Source organism: Idiotropiscis lumnitzeri, chromosome 18 (genome assembly GCF_059441095.1).
Source record: "Idiotropiscis lumnitzeri isolate Australia: NSW breed Sydney's pygmy pipehorse chromosome 18, RoL_Ilum_1.0, whole genome shotgun sequence".
NCBI lineage: Eukaryota > Metazoa > Chordata > Actinopteri > Syngnathiformes > Syngnathidae > Idiotropiscis > Idiotropiscis lumnitzeri.
The window spans coordinates 11706892-11728747 of record NC_142408.1 but is presented as its reverse complement, the minus strand read 5'-3'; the positions used below and the strand labels follow the sequence as shown (position 1 = coordinate 11728747).

At 38.4% G+C, this 21856-nt stretch overlaps 2 protein-coding genes across 5 annotated transcripts in view; both read right to left on the bottom strand.

Moving 5' to 3' along the window:
- Positions 1-6203, bottom strand: part of tjp2a (tight junction protein 2a (zona occludens 2)) — a 44633-nt gene extending 38430 nt beyond the window's left edge. Inside the window, exon 1 of the mRNA XM_088281168.1 lies at positions 6047-6203. The gene's annotated coding sequence lies outside the window, so the exon portion shown is untranslated. The remainder of the gene's footprint in view (positions 1-6046) is intronic.
- An 801-nt stretch (positions 6204-7004) lies between these two features.
- On the bottom strand, positions 7005-21589 carry pip5k1ba (phosphatidylinositol-4-phosphate 5-kinase, type I, beta a). Of its 4 annotated transcripts, XM_088281741.1 has the most exons (16): positions 21429-21589; positions 21282-21348; positions 18554-18746; positions 17563-17693; positions 16299-16416; positions 15972-16124; positions 15487-15783; positions 13873-14054; positions 12470-12550; positions 12335-12383; positions 12150-12234; positions 11926-12057; positions 11727-11811; positions 10698-10794; positions 9815-10066; positions 7005-8167 (listed from the first exon to the last, which is right to left on the bottom strand). In XM_088281741.1, the coding sequence occupies exons 3-16, from the start codon at positions 18623-18625 to the stop codon at positions 8165-8167; spliced, it is 1737 nt and encodes a 578-aa protein (XP_088137867.1). In that variant the 5' UTR covers positions 18626-18746; positions 21282-21348; positions 21429-21589; the 3' UTR covers positions 7005-8164. The 4 variants fall into 4 exon arrangements, with proteins under 4 accessions (XP_088137867.1, XP_088137865.1, XP_088137868.1 ...); XM_088281739.1 differs by lacking the exons at positions 21282-21348; positions 21429-21589 and adding an exon at positions 18841-18952; XM_088281742.1 differs by lacking the exons at positions 21282-21348; positions 21429-21589 and adding an exon at positions 18841-18952 and having other exon boundaries at positions 9815-10027.
- Between the last annotated feature and the right edge of the window lie 267 nt (positions 21590-21856).

Below are 21856 nucleotides of genomic sequence, written 5' to 3'. Positions count from 1 at the left end.
CCATACCATATGAATATTTTGAGCATTTTTGCAAACCATAGTGCACAAATATTCCCACATCAAGATGTTCCACACTGATAGACTCCTATCCAAAAAGACTGAGTTCTGTTTGTAAAACAAAGTGTGTGTATAATTACGCAACCAGGTAATAATACATCTTACAAGTTTATTTTTACCCTTAATTGATGTTTATTTTTTTTTGTAACAAGTTGTACAGGTTACACAACTAATTAAAGATCTAGAGTGAATCCATCCATTCATCTTCCGCTTTTCCTCACGAGGGTCGTGAAAAATGCCAAATTAAATATTTTTGGGTCACAAGTCAAGCAATTACACATAATATAAATAATAAAGCATGAAATAAATTAATTGGTATATATGACAAGATAATCGTTTTCTCGAAGTGAAAATTTTCCGGGCGACAAACGCGGAAGTGCGACGACATTTCAAGGGCTTTATGGCCGAGCTCAAAACAGAAAGTGTATTAAGCCTGACAGAAATGTACTCACAAAGCAAAATCTCAAACGTATCTGAGGGAATCCAGGTATAGGAAAAGTTGGAGAACGAGAGGCGTGTTGGAATTATGTTCGTTGGACCATACATATACAAGCCAGATGCTAAATATTGTGTAGCTGTCAAATCAGCTTCCGGTAGGACGACTCGCACGTGTAGGACATTTTGTCAGCTGGTTCCAAGTGCACATGTGGAGAACCTTGTCTGAACATGTTGTTCATTATGGGCAATCCATGATGAGCACATAAGTCCAATAACAGAACACTGCTCAGATTCTGATTGGGGGGCGGCTTTTCTTCCAATCATGACCTTCCAGGTCTTACTGTCATTGTCTATGTGAGCATATAAGTCCCACAACCGAAGGAGGGGGTCCCCAAATGAAGCGCTCTACAGCACCCCCTCTCCAAGGACTCCAGGAAGGGTGGGTACACTTAACTGCTGGTTGGTGCACAAACAACAATCAGGAAGCGTGCACTCAACCAACGCAGATGGAGTAATCCCCAATGTGCATTTTGTTTTTTTAATGTCTTCTGTTTACATCCATCTACAAGGTATTTATTCAGAAACATACGTTAAGTTTGAACCATCTGCCTCCGTCGTCATACACTCGCGTATGAGGGCTGCCATTCACAAGCTGCTGCTTTTCTCAGACATGTTGTGGCATGAATGATTGTTTTTCACACACACGCAGAAATACATGCATGTACTTGTCAGTCGCAAAACCATCAATATTTTTTTTTTGCATTATAGTTCTCTGTGTGTGCCACTTTCACTGTCCTCAATACCAATCATTGACAACAAATGTGTAACCTGTCCATCTGTGAGCAGCTCACTGCAGGTCATCATGCACTGAGATAGTTGATGTAAACAAACAATATCCTCTTGATGAGCTGTTGTTAGCTGCTGCAAACTGTGGTCAGGATTTACTCGATGTTCCGAGAGCTCGGATGACAGGATGGCGAGCTATTGCAGCTTTCAGAAATCCATGCGCATACCCATACTACAAGCACTGAGAGGGTCAGCGAAATAACGAGCAGCTATTTTTAAAAACGATTGGGTAACAAGAGCACAAACGGAGACAGAAAAAAAAGAGATATAGTGCAATGTTTGCCAGGATGGGTGATTTACAAATGCCACATGGAGGAACACATGCCCACCCGATGTCAATAATTCATAACCTACTCACAAGTTTTTGTCAAATCTTATTACTCTTCCTATCTTATAATTGTTAATCAAAAATGGATTAGTTGCTGTGATTTGTAAAATAATTTTACAATATACAGTATATAATTATTCTTTTATAAAGCATGAATAACCTCACCAAGGTGTGAGAAAGGCTAGCAGAGGGATTATAAATGCCAACACTCAATTTAATAAACACAATTGTGTATTGTCAATATTTAGCATTGTTTCAGTAGTAAAGCAGCTGCAAGTAAGCCCAAGGTCTGAAGCAAGTGAAGCGATCTAACAGCAGGATGGTGTGTTGCCTCTGGACAAAACAGTGGTTTGTTATTTGGAGATTGAAGCCTATGGCTTAGGGGGTGCAGAAGTAAACACAAAAATCCCAGAATACAGATGCATGAAACTATAAACTTGTGCATATCTTTCATCAAATATGTCAGATTCTAAAGTCATGTCGAATAGATTTGTAAAGTGAGTGATGTGCCAGTGAATATCTCTCTGGGCGGCCGTGGTTTACGATAAACACAGCACCTCGGGGCAAGCGTACACATTATGATTACTGTATTTTTACGGTCATAAGACTCGCTGCATCAAAGGGCGCAACACCAGTTGAGGGTGCCATTTCCGTATTTAATGCATATACTAGGCGCGCCGCACTACAAGGCGCGAGCTCAGCTCGCGCTAGTTCAACTGCCTCGCGCTAGCTCGGCTGCTCGCGCTAGCTGGTGCCAGCTCACCAGGACTCACTCCACTAAGAGATCGTTGCCGGAGGTATCACCCGATTTCAATGACAGATGTCATGAAACTATTAGGAATGACTGCCAATAACAATGAATCTAACCAATAAAAGGTGTCTTGGCAATAGTCTACTAGACAACGTCAGGGGAGGGACTTCACTGGTCACCACACTCCTTAAAGTCACGGTTTCAAATCAAAACCAAAAAAAAAACTCAGCATACAAGCAAACAATGAAACAAAGAAATAAGATTAACACAAAACATGCATCTCTCATGCCATCTATATACTCAAAAGAAATAAAAATAACACAAAAAGATTATAGCAATGGCTTCTTGGGAGCCACTCAGCCGTAGCCAATTACAGAAATAGCTTCTTGGGAGCCACTCAGACTCAGCCAATCATATGGCTGTTTAGAGAGATGTGCTGTTGTGCTTTGGGCTTTTTGCAGTCTGTTGTCTAAACCTGGGACGTTTCTTGCTTGCAATAACATAAATGATAAGACAGACTTCAACATTGTGGACAGCTGCCCTTTTGTCCAGCTTTCTCCTACACCATCACCCAAACACAATAGTCACATAATGTATAAGTCACGGTCAATTAGAAGCATAGATGACTCAGACTTTGTCCAGCAGGGTGTGCTAACATGCACTCCGAACAGCCCAATGAGTAAAAGAGTTGATGGTCGCAAGTGATGCTTAGTCCATATAATGGGCGTGTCGCTTTACAAAACGCTTTGTTTGTTTTGGGGAAGATTAAGGACTTTCAAGAGCGCCCTATGGCCCGGAAAATACGGTACATGAGCTTCATCTCAAACAACCAGGCCTCTTGACCAGTGTCGTGCGGTGAGATGAGGTTCGTGACTGGTGAGCCACTACTCCTCTGGAGTCAGAAATGAAAATATGAATACAAGATTAACCCACATTTCAATTTGGTGAACAGTGAAGAGTTTTCGTTTGTTTGTTTTTTTACTCTTCACATACAGGAGAGGTGACAGGGCAGCACTACCTCGCCTACGTTCTCTGACCGCACATCACTGCTCCTGACACTCCAGACACTGTGCATGGGTTTTGCTGTTTTTTTAAACTGAACTCATTTTTCTGACCATTAACTATAGTGCATTGGTATTCTTTCACAGGAACAATGTAGCAAGAGTTTTTGGTCATCTTAATGCTTTTACATAAGCATTTGTTTCTTTGCCCCAGCAGGCTGTTACTAAGGCCCAAGGCCATTATGCAATGTCCATATGCAATGCATGTGCAAGCCAGATGGGGTGACAAATGTCACTCATAAATCTCTGATGTGTGTTGTGTTCATAAATCGAGGTGGTTCATAGTCATTCCGCGCATGTGTCGACCACAAGTGAAAAATGTATCATGGGGAAATTAGACCAGCCAGATTAAAAATGTTGGTACAAACATAGTAACAATTTGCAGGAAAGAAATGCTGTCCTGGCTGAAAGTTTTCTTTGTAAAAAAAAAAAAAAAAGCAAAAGCAAAATGTTGCAGATGATGACAGAGGACATCAAGGCATAAACAACGGATGCCAGCTGGTGTGTCCCTCATGACTGACTGCAAACCCAAACAGCATTCAGACAACAAAGAGGAAAGCATCATGTGCTGTCTCCCAGTCATACCAATGAAGGTGCAATTGTCATGAAGGGCTACTGTTGTATAATATATAGGGTGCAATAATTAATTGCTTTATTCAAATGTACTGTCCCAATGTTTTTTTTTGTTTTTTTACAAAATAAAAACATGTTTTTTTTATCCATTTGAAATGAGATATATAAATAAAGCTGGATTGTATTGAGGGAGCTTAATGAAGCCTCTTTCCCTCTGGTGGTTGGTTGACAAAGTTACACATAATTATTATTAGTTATAATCGTATGCCGCAGAGTCTCCATCTGAAATATAAATATCGCCAACGATCAGAAGAATTTAATTTTAGCAGCCAAAATCATGATCACGATTAATTGTGAATCCCTAAGACTTAGCAACATTTAAAAAAAATGCATGTTGAATACTGCACAGTGTACATGGGTTAATTTCCCATGTTCACCTTTTAGTTCAGTCTTCTTAAAAGGTACACTTGGAAGACCTTAACATTGGCACTTGTATAATAGGTTTGCATGTAAAAATGGCATCAGTACTATCATCAACCTGTGGAAGTATAAAAGCGTTCTACACAATAATTTGGATTTATTGACATCTGCCGCGAGCTCAAGTGATCACCTCCCCAAATTAAAAAAATACAGTGCATATTGATTCTCCACTTACACTGGCTGAAGCGGACAAGAGCATAAACGTGCACATCGAGTCATACCCAATTCAGTCTCTGTAAAAATCCCGACGGGTGCTTTTACGTTGTGATCACCGTAATCAGCGTTGAAGCACACAGTGCCACGTCCTAACAGCATAATCAATGTACTTCTGCTCACTTCCACAGTTCCCCGTTCTCATATAAATCAGCCACGGAGAGGTTAATCCTTTTGATATGTTGAAGTGGTCATAGGAAGGGATGTCCACATGAATTTGGGTGCCAATTGATCACCGTTTTTGGACATTATAAGAAATGGAAGTACAATAATTTTCAATGAAGAGGTTGCAATCTGTCCCGTTACTGATTCCACAGAAACAAGGAGAGAGCGGGGGAGGATGTGGTCACGTTCCTCATTAAAAGTAGGCATTTTTCAAGTGGTCACTTACTTTCTAATTTCCACAAAATGAATAGATAAAAAAGAAAATAACCATTTTCAGTTTCGTGACTAAAAAAAAAAAATTACCAACTGAGCTTGCTAGTGAAAATGGGCCATCTTGGGTCTTGTCCTACATTAAGTAACATATTTATACAATAAATCTTACGCTGGATATTGGTTCAGAATTAGTATTCTTTGTCACTGTGTCTTGTCGTTCCCACTGCATCCAAACTTTCTCTAGTTTGTCAACTTTTCAGCCCCCCTCTTAGCACATATGGAGATTGGTTAATGTGTAATTTAAAAATCGGATCAATAAATAATTTTGAAAGACAGACACAATGATGCAACACTGTGTCCTAGTACACAGGCCTATGTAACTACTACTGTTGAGGCTGTAATGGTTGGTAACCACAAGAGAAGTTGGTGGCAGATAAATTAAGCCTAACGTGCGACTGTAGTAGCTGGACTCAGAGTAGTAGTACTAGAGCAACCTCGAGGCATATTACGAAATTTAATGAACTACAGGGAAGGGAGAAAACTAAAAGAATGCCATGAGATAGATTAAACTATGTCAACGTAGATGGAAAATGTCAAACAATGTCATTAGGACAGTAGTTTCACATTCAACTGGTGGACACAAGCACCTTATCAAGAAAGAGAGTCATACAATAGTCGCACACGCAGGCCCCCATTGCGTAACAAGAAACATTCGAACTGATCTACAAAGAGATATGAATTGGGGGCGGGGGATTCTGGTGGATAAGAAAGAAAGGCAGTTAGCCAAACAAGCGTTTGAAGCCAGAACTAATCGAATTTATGCGTGAGTCGTGAGGAGCGGTTCAAGGTCCAAACATGTCACCAAAGACCCACACATAAAATGTCGACATGTAGCGCGAGGCAAAAAAAAAAAGTACATACCTTGTACAATTTCGACACTTTCCTTTTCTTCGTGTCACCAGAAATTAATCCAATGATACATGCAATTGTAAAAGAGCTAGCTGAAGACGTTTGCTACGTTGCTTAAAATCACCAGATCCAAATATGCGCTATTTCCTGGTTCTCGCAGGTATGTGGGCGTGGCTTAGCAAAGACTGGCAGGTGTTTGCAGAGTTGCAGTTTCAGTTGGGCGCAGAAGTGACGTCATCCACCCGTCACCCAAAAGTAATGAACTGAATCGGTTTAGGATCACTCGAAACTAGTAACTGTTTTTTGTTTGTTGATAGAAAAGGTCAAAATTATTTGATGATATTTTGGAAAGGTCTATGCACTGTTGTGAAAGTGGTCCAGTGATTCAATTGTTTTTCTTTAAAATAAAACTTAGCCTTTGTTGTCGTTGGAGAATTTTCTTCTCGTATCAACAAGTCAACGCAACGCTGACGTATCATGTAACTATGTTCTATTTATGTCTTTGCGCATATATGGCAATTGTTTGAAAGGGGAACGTTGATATTGTGCTTGATTCTCAGGGTACCAGTACCCCTGGGGGTACTTGAAGGAACTCCAAGATTTTAAATAAAACAAACGTGCAAAAATCTTCCAAAATATAATGATTGAATTAAAATATAAGTTCATAAAACGAGTTTTGTGTTCAGTAGGTTATTCAAAATCAATATTTTAAAAACCCAGATTTCCCCCCAACCTAGAATGGTTCGACCCAATTTGACGCGCGCCTCATCGCGTTACCTGTCTATCACTTGAAGAGAGAGTTCAGGGATGCTTGGCTGAAAAAGCATTTCGGAGGGTGTATATCACTGAAAAAAGTTTGAGAACCACTGCTTTAGATATTTGGTGCTGGCATCACATTCCATAAAACAATCAAAATTATAAACACTAATACTGCTACTACTACAACAAAAAAAGATCTGGGTTCATGCAATTCAATGTTTTTTCATCTTTTTAATATGAGATAACACTTTCATTCGTTTTGAAGTGATATACTGATCCACGATGACTGAAATACAATTCCACTACCTGCCTTATACCATCACTATATTATTAGTGCGCCCCCTTGTGCTTGAAAGGACATGGGCCATCGGTTGCTTGTCATTGCGATTGTACAATAGTTTGCAGTGGTAATCAATGCGAAGGTGTCATATTGAGAATTATGAACTACTTTTGCCGCCTAATAGTTGATTATTACATACTTTACAAGGTTATTCAGCTTCATAATACTGTTTGGAACAGTCGAAATAATAAGCCTTTTTACTTAATGAATACAAATCACATTCACATAACTCCTCTCTGCAGAAGGTTGATACTATATATCAATTTGTGAATTGGGGTGTTTCAACAGAAAATAGGAACACAAGACTCCTGTGATTAAAAATATTTAACCCAACATTACAAACATATTTGACAAATTTTATTATTTGCTGTCTATAGTACCTTTCTTCATATAGGTTTAAAGACCCTGGGTACAACATTTTCTTTCATGTCTGTCTCTGCAGAGACCCTAATGATCTAAAAATGAATGCTCTAAAACATATTTCACAATTTTCTTCATTTCACAGAAATATATCCACAAGTATTTCTATTACACAGTCATACACCTCCAAATCACATCTGATTTTAAAACATTTTAAGTCACATGGAAAAACATGCGCAATAAAAGCAAGCGATTTAAATATTACCACAAACGGTTCAGTTTGGATGCAATGTAATCGTAAGGAATAACCATTAATATAATTGTTTAATAAATTAGATGTGCATGTGAATGATTAAATATTGTGAAAATATTTGCCCAGGGATCCAGCCGCTGAGAAAATGTGAACATTTACACTTAATAAACTTAATAAAAGCAAATGTAAAACTAGCGACATAAGTGATGCATTGTAGCAACGCCAAGCTGTAATGTATTTGCTCATGTGATTTGGAGTGAAAGTCCTACATAATTTCACTTCTCATTGGATTTAAAGGAAATGAAACATCTTGAGCATTAAAATGCCTGCAGTTCACATCACACACGCAACTATTGACATTGGGCAAGATCATCCTCTTCTCAAAGCTTCCTTGAGAGCATCTGCCATCTTTGTCTGCTCACTACAAAACAAAACAACCAACTATTAACAAAAACATAAACATACATTTTTAGTTCGCATAATCCATCCATGATTCTATACAGAAGTTAATCAGTTCAGTAAGTTCTAAGAGAATTCTGAGGTACTTGCATGACATTGCTAAAAGCAAAAAAAAGTCTAAATGAACATGCTTCCAAGCCAAACTAGACACAGGTGAAGATTTAAAGAAAACAACCAAAGGGGGCACACAAAATTCACCATAGCGCATTGGCAGCGCATCTGAACCAAAATTTTCTCTTTTACTCCATCTGACAGTTGCAATCATCTGTGTCCATGTTTGTATGCCATGTGTTTTAAGTACGTGTATAATACCCCGTGGGGGGAGCAAAAATGAAAGCGTGCAACCAATTTGATGCTTGGCTCTGCCGTTTTGTCTGGACCCTTCTGATCTTATTCAGTGAGTCTGACAAACTCTGTTTATATTCATGCTCACGTTTAGTTCAGTTGTGAGTAAAAAGAGAAGGTAACCCAGACCTGAACCATTTATAATATATGCATTTATGAATGTCAATTATTAAAGTGACTGAAGTGATCTAAACATTGCATGGAACCTTTCATTCAATATACCTTTGCCCAAAATTATTTTACACGTGCATATAGTATGCATAGAAACACATTTGTAATACTCAGTTGTCACTATGTACAGTAGAATACATGTGTTCATTACAGTTGCATTTTATTTGATGAATCATTCATTTTGTTACCCTTGAATGAAAAGGCTTCTATCCCCACTGTGGTAGGCGGTTCTAAAATAAGTTAATTAATTTCCTTTGAATGTCACAATTTTTCTGTCAATAGCATTTGCGGGAAGATTATCCCAATGTCTCTAGGCTTTCCACACTGCCTGGGAGTAACTACTTAAAGCGGCCTGACAAACCGCTTCATATAAGCCTGAATGAGGATTTAGTGGTTACGTAAGAGTGGAGAAAAACTCAACTCAGGGAACTTGGAGTTGAGCTGACACATGCTCAAATATTGAGTGGGAGCAGAGGTTCCAGGCTCAACAGAGACAAACTGCCACAATTTTAAGAGGGTAGAAAACACGCAGTAAAAAAGGGAAGTTCCCAAGAATGATTTTATGCTTGGAGGAAAGCAAGTGAACGTTAAGTATTAAATTTATAGTACCTTGTACAACGCGCCATCTGAAATAAAAACACGCCCATAAAACACCACGACTGCACTTGCTCCACTGAAAATGGCAGCCAAGTTCAGTTGACATATGCCACGAGCCAAAAGCTTTTGGCATTCACATCACAATAAATATTCAATTATGACAAAGCAAGACTACTGGTCAAGCAATGTTTTTGTCTTACTACATGAATTATAATAGCAGTCTGGAAGATTCGGCGTTAATATCAGTAACAACACAAAACCAAGCAAGCCAGCAACAGTAGCCTATTGCTGAATGTTTCTTTTATTAATTAATGTTTTTTTATGATATTCGGCACATTCTTTTATTTTATATAAAGAAAAAGCATGATCAGAGACGAAGGCGGTGAATTAGCGGAAGCTAGATATTTTTTGCATTATATTTTCCTATTTTTTTTTTAATTTTGTATTTATTGTCCCACATGGGCACGCACACACACACTGTCACACGATATATTACCTGTATGTTCTCCGTCTGTGTCTCACATTTGAAGTGTATTTCACACTCAGAATCTTCAACTGTCTCCTTTTCTTGCTCTGTGTCCTCTTTCTGAAAACCAGTGTCTCCCAGGTCCTTTGGCTCTCGCTCAGTGTCGCGCTCAACTCGCTGCTCTTCAGATTTCTCAACACCGTCATCTGGCTCTGTCTCAATTTCGGCCTCATCGTTTTTCATCTTTATGGTGCAGAAATAGGACATGATGTCACTTTTTGTCTTCATTTGCAACGATAGACAAAAAGCAATGGAGAGGAAAACAACACTTCAGCCATAGCGTCTATATTGTCAATAAAAATTATAATAACAAAGTAGTGTTGTTTGATTTTTGTGCTGTAGTAAGGTTACTTTACATTAGATACTTTGCAGAAGTGGGTTGAATGTGCCCCTCTGACATGCCTGCCTCAGGTCTAAAACTGACACTGAGAAAAGTCCCAAAAGTGATTCTTTGTTTGGGAAAACATGCTCATATCTACAGATAAGTATTTATCATTTTATTTGCTCATTGGTATTCTTGGCCAGTGGTCCACTTAATGTGGTTGAATTATATTTTTTCCTTATTTTCCATATTCATATATTACTGTACTGTCTGTAGGTTAATAATAACAGAAATTTCCTCCCCCATTACCACCACCACCACGACTAAAGACTGAGGTTTGGCGACAGGTCTGACCTTGTCTTACCCTGTCAAATTTTGAAATTAACGTGAACTCTCATGTAAACCAGTTCCCCTGCAAAAGGTTGGTTTATGAAAAGTTGTCAAGTGAAAAAAGGATTAGAAAAAACTGGAACGCTTAAGGAATCTATGCGAAAATGTCATCCAGCGACTGTATTTGCAGGTATTTCATACCAAGTAACCATGCAGTTGAGAGTCTGACTGGCTTCTGCTGAGGGATGGCAGAGGATCATCCAGTGCAAGTGTTGAACTGGAGGCGCGTCTGTGCTCACTGCAAAGGAAAGACATCAAATACAGGTCAACACAAGAGCAACTGCGTCATTCTAAAAAGTAAAGTGGAATTGAACTGTATTTGAACGTACTGAGGAGGTCAAAATAATCTGCAATGTAAAGTATTTTTTTTTACATGCATCTTTTTCACCGAAGTACAGAAGAGCAATGACCTTATTGTCGTTCATATACTACCAGTAGCGGGCCGTCAACGCCTTCAAGGCCATCTCTGCTGGCCTAACATGATCAAGAAAAAAATGATCATATTCTTCACACTGATGTCATATTATATCCTCGTGTTTATTTTTAGATGAGAGTTTTTATCCAATCAGAAATCCGCTAGCTCGTGTTGCCAGGCAGGTTTCACAATACCAGTCGAGCGCACTATTCTTTCCGAGGCCTTCAGGTACAATGGTGCGGGCATATCTTCTGTCAAAGTCAATGGACTTTCAGATTTGATAGACAGTTGCGATAGCCAATCAGATCAAAAGGTGTTTTCAGTGAGCCTTCTCGTTGGCCTTAAATTGAAGGTGATGAAAGCGTTTTGTGATTGGCCACTCACTCGTGAGGGGGTAGTGCTATGCGGAATCAACACTCCGTCAGACGTAACTGGCAACTGTTCGAAAATCTAAAACATATTCTTGCTTTTTTAAACCACAATGGCCAAAGGAGGGAAAAGTGTGGATTTAATTGCAGACAGACCTGCGAGGCCATTTTTAAGACGGACCGTTCAAGACAAAGCTAGGTTGTGTAACACTTAGTAGTGTGTAAGTGTTCGTCTGTATATTATTTCCCTAGCCGTGGTGTCATAAATGACGGTATTATGAGGGGGATTTATTCAAGTAGGACGAAGTAAGACTTCACTGAAGGCCCAGGTGTAAAGTCCACGGCCCGCCACTGTATACTACTATGGATTCCATGTACAGTATATACCTGCTATCAAGTTGCTTTTCTTCACTGGACTTGAAAGTAACAGCAGATTTTGGTAGAAGATCTGGTTGCTTGGATGAACTGCAAACTGATGGAAGAAGCTGATATATCAGTAAAAAATGGATGAGGCAATTTTACAATGAATCATGGATGATTTCTATAGCTGTTGGTTTTCATTGGTAGAAAAATGTCATCGTTTTACCATCTAAGTTGTCCATGCTTTGTGCTTTCTTCTTTTTGCCATCATCCTTATGAGGAGAAAGTAACTCCTGGGAGGCTGACTTAACCACGTAGAAAGAATTCTTCTTCCTCTTGGAAGATGTTCGTCTCAAAGCTGTCAAACAAAACAGTGCGAGTTTGTTAAGAAAAGCAATTTGTTTTTATTTAGGCTTCATAAAATGCATCAATGATAGCAAAATAACTTACCATGGATGCGTTTGAATACAACCGTGCCCATGAAATTCAGAAATCTGTCTGCATAGAAATTCGGCCTGTGAACTGACACTGTGTCCTAAAAAGCAAAGAAACCATTCCTTCTCAGTTTGAGTTTCTCTCTCACTCGCACTCTGCAACCTCCACACACAAAATAGGAAATATGTGATGGCACATACCCCATCATGTAAAAGTGATTTCCAGGAATGTTCCACCTTTTTAATGAACCTGACAATGAAAATATATGTTACATCATCTGCATAGGAAATACCAAACATCGTACTGACAGTGTGTTCAAGAGTGGCACTGTGAACCTGTAGGATTGAAGGATGTCTATAATTCCTAAAAAGATGAGCAGTTTTTCATCTTTATGCTTGGCCGGAATTCCACCCAGTCTGAAACAAACACATTTGCAAAATAAATCCACATAATTTCGAAAAGGGCTGCGAATGGAAAATGTACCTTAGGCTAGATACAGTGGAACCTCAATTTAGGGCAAGGGCTTGTCCATTAGAGCGGATTGTCCTTTACATCAAAGTACTTTTTTTCGTGGCCTAACACTTTTAACACAATACAAAATCAATGACTAGTACTTTTTTCATAGTGTTCAGTACAGAACAAATTTATTGTTAATAAATATACTTTGGGGGAAAAATGTAATCGTTTGAACATTTTTAAAGTTTATCAACAATCCTGTTGGTAATTGGGGAGGAAAACAGCATGCAGCTGGTCGTGTTCTTGAGTCTTGATGTAATGATGCCAGCCATCCTTTTTTTCACCTCCATTGCGATTAGATGCCATATTTAAAGTTTTACAAAAAAAGAATACTGGTTACTGTAACAAAGATATCATGTTTTAAAGCGAGTACATGACTACAGCCTAAAAAAAGACAGATATGAACAGGTGGATATGACATGCTCCTTTGAGCGATGCTAAGCTAATGTCCATGTTCTCTATTACCTGGAATGGGACGGGCCATGCATTAGCTGTTTGTCAATTGACGTTGTTGTTTGTTACTACATCCTTGCGAAATGTCATCAATCGCGCAAGTCCTATTTGAATTTAGAGCACGTATTAACCAGGAACACACAGCTAGCTTAAATCAAGGATGCATCAGTCACTTGTGAAAAATATCCCAAGAAGCATTTTGTGCTATTATGAAATTGGCTGAGAAGAGGACTCACGTTTTTAAATTTTTTTTTTTTACACTTTTATCATTTTATGGAAATACGCCACAGCCGGGGGGGGGGATCAATGGGGTGGGAGTTTATAGCCATTCCAATTGCAAAGAGGCTAGCATTCTTGGGAAGTACTTTCTCAGGCACGTTTCTTAGGAAGTCCATACTTGCCGAATTCATATACTGTGCGTTTTGAGAAACGGCGATTGTCTTTGAAAGGACTATTGGTACTTCCAATTCGGTCGTCATATTGAAGCATATTTTAGCCTGCTTTAGTTTTCTGTCGGTCTGTTTATCTTTGACAAGAGCAGCATAGTCCGGAAGTATGTGACCATTCTGTTGATGGTAGCCCCAGGGCCATTTACTGGTGCTGTCACAAACTGCAGTAAATTCTGGAGCTAATAGACTTAGAAAGCTACTTTACAAAGTATTATTTTATGTCTTTTGAATCTGGGATCCTTTGTTTTCCAGGTCAATTAAATTAAGGCTCCTCTCTGTTTATGTGTTTCCAAAAACTGAATTCCAAAATGTTTCCTTACGTGTCATCATCTGCCACTGGTTCTGGGTCTTTTACAGTCCCCCGGATGGATTCCAGGGCAGTGGAGTAGAGAACTTTCTGCTTCCTGCTATCACGTCTGCTCTCTCTGCTCGACACCTTGCGGTTTAAAACATGGATTCCCAGCAAGAGGCTGTAGTCCATAATCTTGAAGCTCTCTAGAACCTAAAAAGAAAATTTAGCAGTTAAACACTCAATTTTATTTATTTCCATCTGAATATGGAGCAAAGGACGGCAGAGTGAGTTTGTGGTGAGTCCATCTGCCTCAGTTCTAAAGGTCATGTTTAAAATCCTGCCTCCAATCTTCCTATACGTAGTTTATATATTCACCCCTTGCTTGTGTGGATTTTCCTCAGGTACTCCAGCTTTTTCCCCACATAGCAAAAACATACATGTGAGGTTCATTGAAGACTCAAAATTATTCATTGCTGTGAATGTCTTTTTGATGCAGGATAGGGGCCCTCGAGGACTAGAGTTGTGACCAATGCCCAAGTCTATTCCTCTCTAATGCAAGATCGGGTCCGAATTAAGGCTTATTATGAACTATATACCAAAGTACAGTTTTGTACAACAAGCCGTAATCCAGTCAGGCATTTATAATGTCACAAAAGAAATACTGTAGTAGAAAACAAAGACTTCCTTGAGCTAAGAACGGTTACCTAATACAATAAGGTCAGATGAGCCAGTTTGTGCTGCACAGTCCAGCCTGCTCATATGACACATGCAACTCCTGAGCTGTGCGCAATGCAACCTTTCGGTTTTCTTAGTGTGGCTTGACTGTCAGACAGTCAACTTTTCTGGCTGTCAACTGAGATTGTTAAATTAAAGAAATGTTGTCAAAAGAGGCTTTATCAATCTGCTCCATTTTTTGCACCCTTCACCCATCCTCTGGTATGAACAGCCTTAAATATGTCCCAAATGTCACAAGCAGATGTGTCACTCTTGCCACAAGACCTGTCGCGAAACTAATCTTGAACTAATCTTGTACACAAAGCGCATTTGACCTTAATGTCCCTGTAAAAAGATTTAAATGTCTTAAAATTTGACGCACCACAAAGATGAGTGTTGTTAATCCTACCTAATTAGAATTCTTAAAGAAAAAAATGACCAAGTATATAAAATGTGGCAACAATTACATAAAAGAAATTGTGACGTGGGGGTAAACGGGAGTACCTGGAGAAAATCAACACAAGCATTGTGAGAAAATGAAAAACTCCCCACAGAAAAATTAATTGAAGTGGAATTACTAGCCTACATTTTAATCAACAATAATAATATTTCTGTGAAGCAACAGAACGATGATTTAAAAAAAAAAAATTTAAACACAAAAATTGCAGTTTTTATTATTTTTATTATTATTATTATTATTAGTAGTAGTAGTATTAGTATTATTATTTTATTATTAATATTATTATTATTGCATTTTATCAAACAAAGTGCATAGCACCAGCCCAGAAGCAACATTGGAATTAGAACTTATTAATTTTCCATTTAACGTAATCCAATTTCAAGTATAAGTAAAGCTGTAGTAACTATTTTTCCACACAAACAAATATAATATATCACAAATAGGGTAAAAAATCTCATTGTAACCCACCCGGCAGTCTCTCTGCAGAGTCTTCATCAGGGCGCTGTGGGTCTCCGCATCAAAACACAAGCCGTCATGCATCTCTTGGAAATCCAAATCTTTGAATGTAGGCGAAGACTTTGTGCGTTCTTTGCGTGAAGCACGACGTTTGTAGGAGGAGCCTTTCAAATCATACTTGTAGTGCATCTTCATAGCACGTGGCAGCACATTGTTCATCACCACCACACGGACAGTGACGCCGCCACAATGGATGCAGTAAAGGCCATAGAACTTGGGTAGCAAAGTCCTCGGGTTTTGGTTCAGGTTCTACAGATGTCAAAGCAAAACACTCTCACTTCAAGAATGAATCAAAGACATGTGTTTGGCAAAAATTTGCTGATGATTTGATGTGATATGTTAAATTTAACAAAGGCCCTGATCAACATCACCTTACCAATCTTCATAACACGTGTAAGGACAGAACATTAAAAGACAGGTCATACAAATATATTTACCATGTAGTATCCAGGAAGCAATTTCTGCAGAAACTCTGCCTCTTTAAGTTGCACAGTCTTTATAATGAACTCATCATCACTAGTAAGGTAGAACCAGGAACTGCTTGCACCAGGGTTGGACAGCTCGATTAGAGGCTCATTACAGATGGAGTACTGAAAATCATAATGAGACAATAAATAGCCTTAAGGGTGAACATTTTGATACACACTAAACAAAAACATTTCCTGAAATTAATACTTATTTATTGTTATTATTATGAATTTGGATCCAAGATCCACCTCTGGATCAGAGTAATGAAATGAATCCAGTTGAGGGCGGAAACTTACTAGGTAGTCATCTGGTTTGATGCCAAAGAGTTCCCGAAAGTAGCGGAATGCCAGTGGTGCATATGTTTTTAGACGGAAGTCGGGATAGTGATGTGCTGGAGTCATGCTGCTGCCCCCACTGGAGAACAAACAAAATGGAATTGGAAATGAGCAGGTTTGCTGCGATTAGCCAGCGCAGTTGGTTTCCTAAAGGTGACTTTTGTTTTTTTTCAAATGTCATTTTCAAGACAAACCAGAAAGAGGAAAAGAAAACACAAGCATGATCAGCATGATTTCATTGTGTATGACGTGTGACAACAGCGACCAGCCATCGGTTGTCTAAACCTGTGATGTTTCTTGCTTGCAATAACATGAATGATAAGACAGACTACGACATTGTGGACAGCTGCCCTTTTGTCCAGCTTTCTCCTGCACCTTCACCAAACACCGTATTCACATAATCTATTTGTTACAGTCAATTCGGAGCGTAGATAGAGATGCCTTTGGCCAGTAGGGTGTGCTAACATGCACTCTTAAATACCTCAAGACAGCGATGCCTGGTCGGTCTATATAAAAGGTATTTCAAGGCACCTCTTTGTTTTGGGGAAGATTTGGGACTTTAACGTGCGCCTTATGGTCACGAAAATAAGGTAAATTGTGAAGAATTAATAGTCATTGAATAGTCTCATTGTGCTTTTTAGATTTACGGTAATTTGAACGAATGGGCTGCAGCTTTGATTGGCTGTTAGGTAGCTAATGCATGAGATAGAAGTACCTACACTACAAGCAAAGCAATAGCAAATAAAATGTCATTGTCTGGTCAATTAAGTCATTCGCTGCCATTGACGGATATAGACGCCAAAATGTACATTTATTTTACCTGAGCTGGCAGTGAATGAGTTAAGCTCAGCAAAGTGTTGCTTTTTACTTAGATTTGTTCCTGCGTGTTCATGACACCCTAACTGTTGCTGGTATAATAAACAATGACATCTCTGCTACACGTGTGTAAATGCGTGGGCAAGCGTGGGCCTTTTTTTTTTCTTTTTCTTTTTCTTTTTTTTTGTGCCAGTTCAACTCTGACCAAAAGTAATGATTGCTTCCTCAATTATTCCTATAGCATTCAGCTTCAGGAACAACCTTTGTAACAAATACATAGCTTTTATATTTTCATTGGATCTCAATGCTCGTGTTCTGTGAGTTGGAATAAAATTTCAAGAACAAGCTATGAAAATAAAGACAAATGAATTATTTATTGGTTTATTGCTTTGAGTTGAAATAAAAGTACCTCGGCAAGAAGACACTCTCAACTACAGAGAAATCCTGCATGAGAACATCTCGGTCCGGTTTGGAGCTGAGGTTTCCCACAGCATAGCCTATGGCCAGTTGAATGGCTCCTTTCAGGGCAGCTGGTGTGGGCTGAAAAAACAAAAAACAAAACAGAATAATGCTCGGGTATATAAGAAAAAAAATCAATTTTGTGGCCATCCTATTTCGATGCTACAAATTTACAATACAATTTTAGGGACCCCGTCGGTCATGGGCCCTTAGATTGATGTTAATTTTTCTGTCCCTTACAGAGAATATAATAATGCTCAGTTTTGAGTTTGAGTCTGCAATGTATTTATTGACATTTTTGTTATTGTGGTATACAATAAAGTGTAACACTAAAATTGGTGATGCGGGTTCACTCTGTCAAATTTACTTTTGTACTTATTACAAGAATGCATTTGAAACCATATATAATTACATCATTTGATCAAGCTTGTATTGCTCTCTTTTTTATTGGGAGGGGGGGCAATTTGAACATTCAATTTTTCCCATCAAACAAAATATGGCATAACATCTTTCTTTCCGCCTGAAAGGGAAGCCAATCAATTTGATTTGAACTAATTGCTCTATTAGAATCCCAAAACAATATTAAATATAGATTAGTTTCCAGGAAGAGTAGACACATTTTTATTGGTCGTAAAATGATGGGGTTTTTTTTGTTATTTTTTTAAGGTCTCTGAAAATATCCCAGCCAATAAAATCAGAATGCATGACACAAAATAATACAAAAATAGTTCCGTTTGATTTCCATGTCATACATTTTAGACAAAAATGTGTTTTATCCACATTTAAAAAAAGATTTTCTGTTATCACATCCTTTGCCCATATTTGAAGAGATCATGCAGAAGTATATCTTATACAGTATTTGTTTTTAAATTGATCTTAGGTTATTAGTTATTAATGTGCACATTCTACTGAACTTTAATCCAAAATAAATGATCACTTACCTTTTTGTGATCTTTTGCCACTTTGGAGGTAATGCTTACTCTCCCTGAACTAATGATGCTGCTGGTTGACATCTTCCAAAGAGACAGAATTTGACAAGGAGGAAGTAAGGATGAGGCACACCAGTTTCCCCTTTACCGTCAATCACGCCTTGAATGGATTTTACCGGAACTGCATTTTCCATGTAAAGCGCCCCTGTACAGAGACAAAGAGTTGAAGAATGTGGAATAGTCTCAGTGCAGTCCTCTTTATGCTCTGTAAAACAATTCTTCACCCTTATATGGCTTACAAAATCGTGCAGAACTCTCAGTCCAGTGTACAGCTTTGTGCGCTCTGAGGGTCCTTCAATATTTGTGTGTGTCTTCAGCTCACAAATCCGTCACAAAAACCCTTGATCCCAGTTAAGAAGGATTGGCAACAAAATGTTGCTTACCCAATCACACTGTTTTATAATCGAGGAAACGGTATGTTTAGATAACATATTCATGCATCATCTCCGAGGCAATAAAATAAAGTGGCAATAGCACACAGATAATCCGATTAAATGCCAGAATAAAGGATATGTGGCGTCTGTCATGAAGATTTGATTGTGTGCAATCTTCTGTCCTTATTATTGCATAGTTTTGGCAACTTAATTTAGAATCTGTACAAATATAATGTATTTTATGTTTAAGACATAGATTATTAAGAATGTGTTTTGTTCCATCTTGGATTGAAATTGCTGTTAGAGCTAAGATACAACATTTGTCATTGGACATACTGGTAACAATACATGATTATTGTTTCATAAGAATTTACAATATGATAAGAAAAATTCAGTAAGAGAATTCATTTCCAAATTGAGTGGTAAAAATGGCTGTGCGGCCAGTGTAAGTTTATTTGCATGAAGCGCAACCCTCGCGCTGTCAAACAATCTTACATATGCGGTCGTAAATTGCAATAATTTGACATAAAAATGCTATCATTTTCTTTATCATTTCAAAGAATTAATAAAATGTGTTCTTAAACATTTTTTAATAGACCCAACAATACTGTAAGTCATTTTTGGACTGAATATTGTTCATACTATTACATTTGATGATGATCAAGGGGTGACGAGGAAATGGGGGCGGCAGATGAACCCAGTTGTTGATAAATAAGCAGCAACACAGGAAACCTCAAAAGCTTCATTTCACATGAACAGAATGTCACGGAATAGAAAAAAAAAAAACAAGAGCAGCACACCACACATTACATTGAACCCAATAAAGCACAAGGTGTGACTGAAAAGGGATCAAAAACAAGAAGTTACATTATTAAGAAAAGAATGCAACTAGAGATGTCAAGAAAAGTAAAAAAATGTGATTGTCTGATGCTGTTGGGCATGACTGATGAAACAAGAAGTTCATGAGACAACGAGCACATAACTGAGACGAAGTGCATGTTCACAGGAAGGACAAAACCACAGTAAGTTATAAGTGTCAAAAATATTTCAGTGAAACTGTGACAACTAAATTACAAATATGAGCATGATCAATATCAAATCCTGATCAGAGTTAATCCTCACTAAAATCATAACTTCTGTCTGGGATGTGCGAACTGATGTGGAGACTTTGCTTTTCAGGATGTGGTATTTTGGTCTGACTCGTGGTTTAAAAAAAAAACAGTTTCTTAAGGGTCATTAGAGAGGTCTTTTCACATGGGTGGGCCCGTAAAGGGGTTAAGATTGTTTGTCCAGATTAGCTGCATACTGCATTGAATGCTCTGAACGCCCTGTGACAATTCGTTTTAGGCTTCCTCTTGCCAAACATGCACTGAATGACATAATAACAAAGGGTATGATTCAAAACGACAAAACACGTGTGATTTACCGTAAGGGTCTGAGTGTGATCTGATTAGCAAAAGGAATGTGTGGGTATGTTACAGAAATGGAGTTCTTATTTTGGCTCATTGTGCACGTAACATAATAGGCGCTTTGCTTGTAAATGTGTATTAATCACATTCGTGTTGGAGCGAATCCTTTGAAATTCAGCATATTCTTACAGAAATATTCGATAAAAAGTAACATCCTGTAGTTTGCATTAATTATGTTGGTTAATTTAAAATGTTTAATTTTAAACCCCACCCTTATTCACAAACCACAGAAAGGATTGACACCCCTATTCTATTTGCAAAACGTTTTATGCAAAGCCAACATGGGACAATATTTTCTGATTATGCTTTGACATCGTGTCACTCATGATTGTGTCCCATTAAAATAAAAATAAATAAAATACTTTTTACGATGCATCAACCGATACATTTCAATACCACTTGTTGGCCAATTGCTGGAAACTATCACATCTGACTTTGGACAACAAGCAGACTTCCAAACGCTGCACGGAACTACTCTGGGGTCACTTTATAGTGCTTTATTTTATGATTTACAATGAAATTATCATGGGAACATTTGTGTAAGAAAAGTCCAAATCTATGTGAAGCTAATATTCTTAAATATATTTGCATTGGATTTAATAAAGACCGTTCAATGTTTTGTTTGAGAAGAATGCTGATAACCTGCCCCCTTGTGATGTTGGCGAAGTGCAGTGACATTTATTTCCTCTTGCTACACAACCGTCAAATTATCTTCCGTATGGCTGACAGCCAATGATTATCATTTCTAACAACAATTCCAACAACAAACCTGAGTAGAAGAGTCTACTCATAATCAAAAATAAGTAAAAAAAAAAGGTCTCCTAATTGTTGTCTTACCTCAAGAAGCATGTTTTCATGAAGAATGTTTGAGGAGGTGAAACAATGAAACTCTGTGGCAGGCTTTCTGTTGTAAGAAGACAAACAAAGCAATAGGTTACTCATCTCTTCCTCCTCCTCTGTGTCTCTTTATCTTTCTCCACCTACCTGTTGTACTTCATGGGTCGGGCACCGAAAGGCCAAAAATTTCACAGCCTTCTCTCAAGCTTCGTTTTTATTTTCCATCCATCTTCCGACGCACTGTTCCTTTTCGGTGTACCAAGCTAACGCGTAGACAAAACACCGCTCACACACACACTCGCCTTCCCACTTACAGGTAATTAGTCTTTAATGATCCTAACAAACATGTTTTTTGGAATGTGGGAGGAATCGGTAACACAAAAACACACACAACAAAGTCCAAGTTGACAAATTCGGACATGGAAGCTTTTTGATGTGAGACAACATAGCTAAGGCACTCACTCATTTTTTTGCAGGATTTGACCTCATTCGGGTCATGGGTGAGTTGAAGCCTATCACAGCTGACTTTAGGCGAGAAGCCAACTCACTCCGGTCTGGGCGAGAGCTAAGAAAAC

Excerpts from the sequence above, each read along its gene's own strand:
- pip5k1ba (XM_088281741.1), bottom strand. The coding sequence starts at position 18,625 with ATGTCAACCAGCAGCATCATTAGTTCAGGGAGAGTAAGCATTACCTCC. Across the intron at positions 16,125-16,298 it reads TCAAACCAGATGACTACCTA|TACTCCATCTGTAATGAGCC; the intron begins GTAAGTTTCCGC and ends TATGATTTTCAG. Across the intron at positions 12,551-13,872 it reads CCAGTGGCAGATGATGACAC|ACTGGGTGGAATTCCGGCCA; the intron begins GTAAGGAAACAT and ends TGTTTGTTTCAG.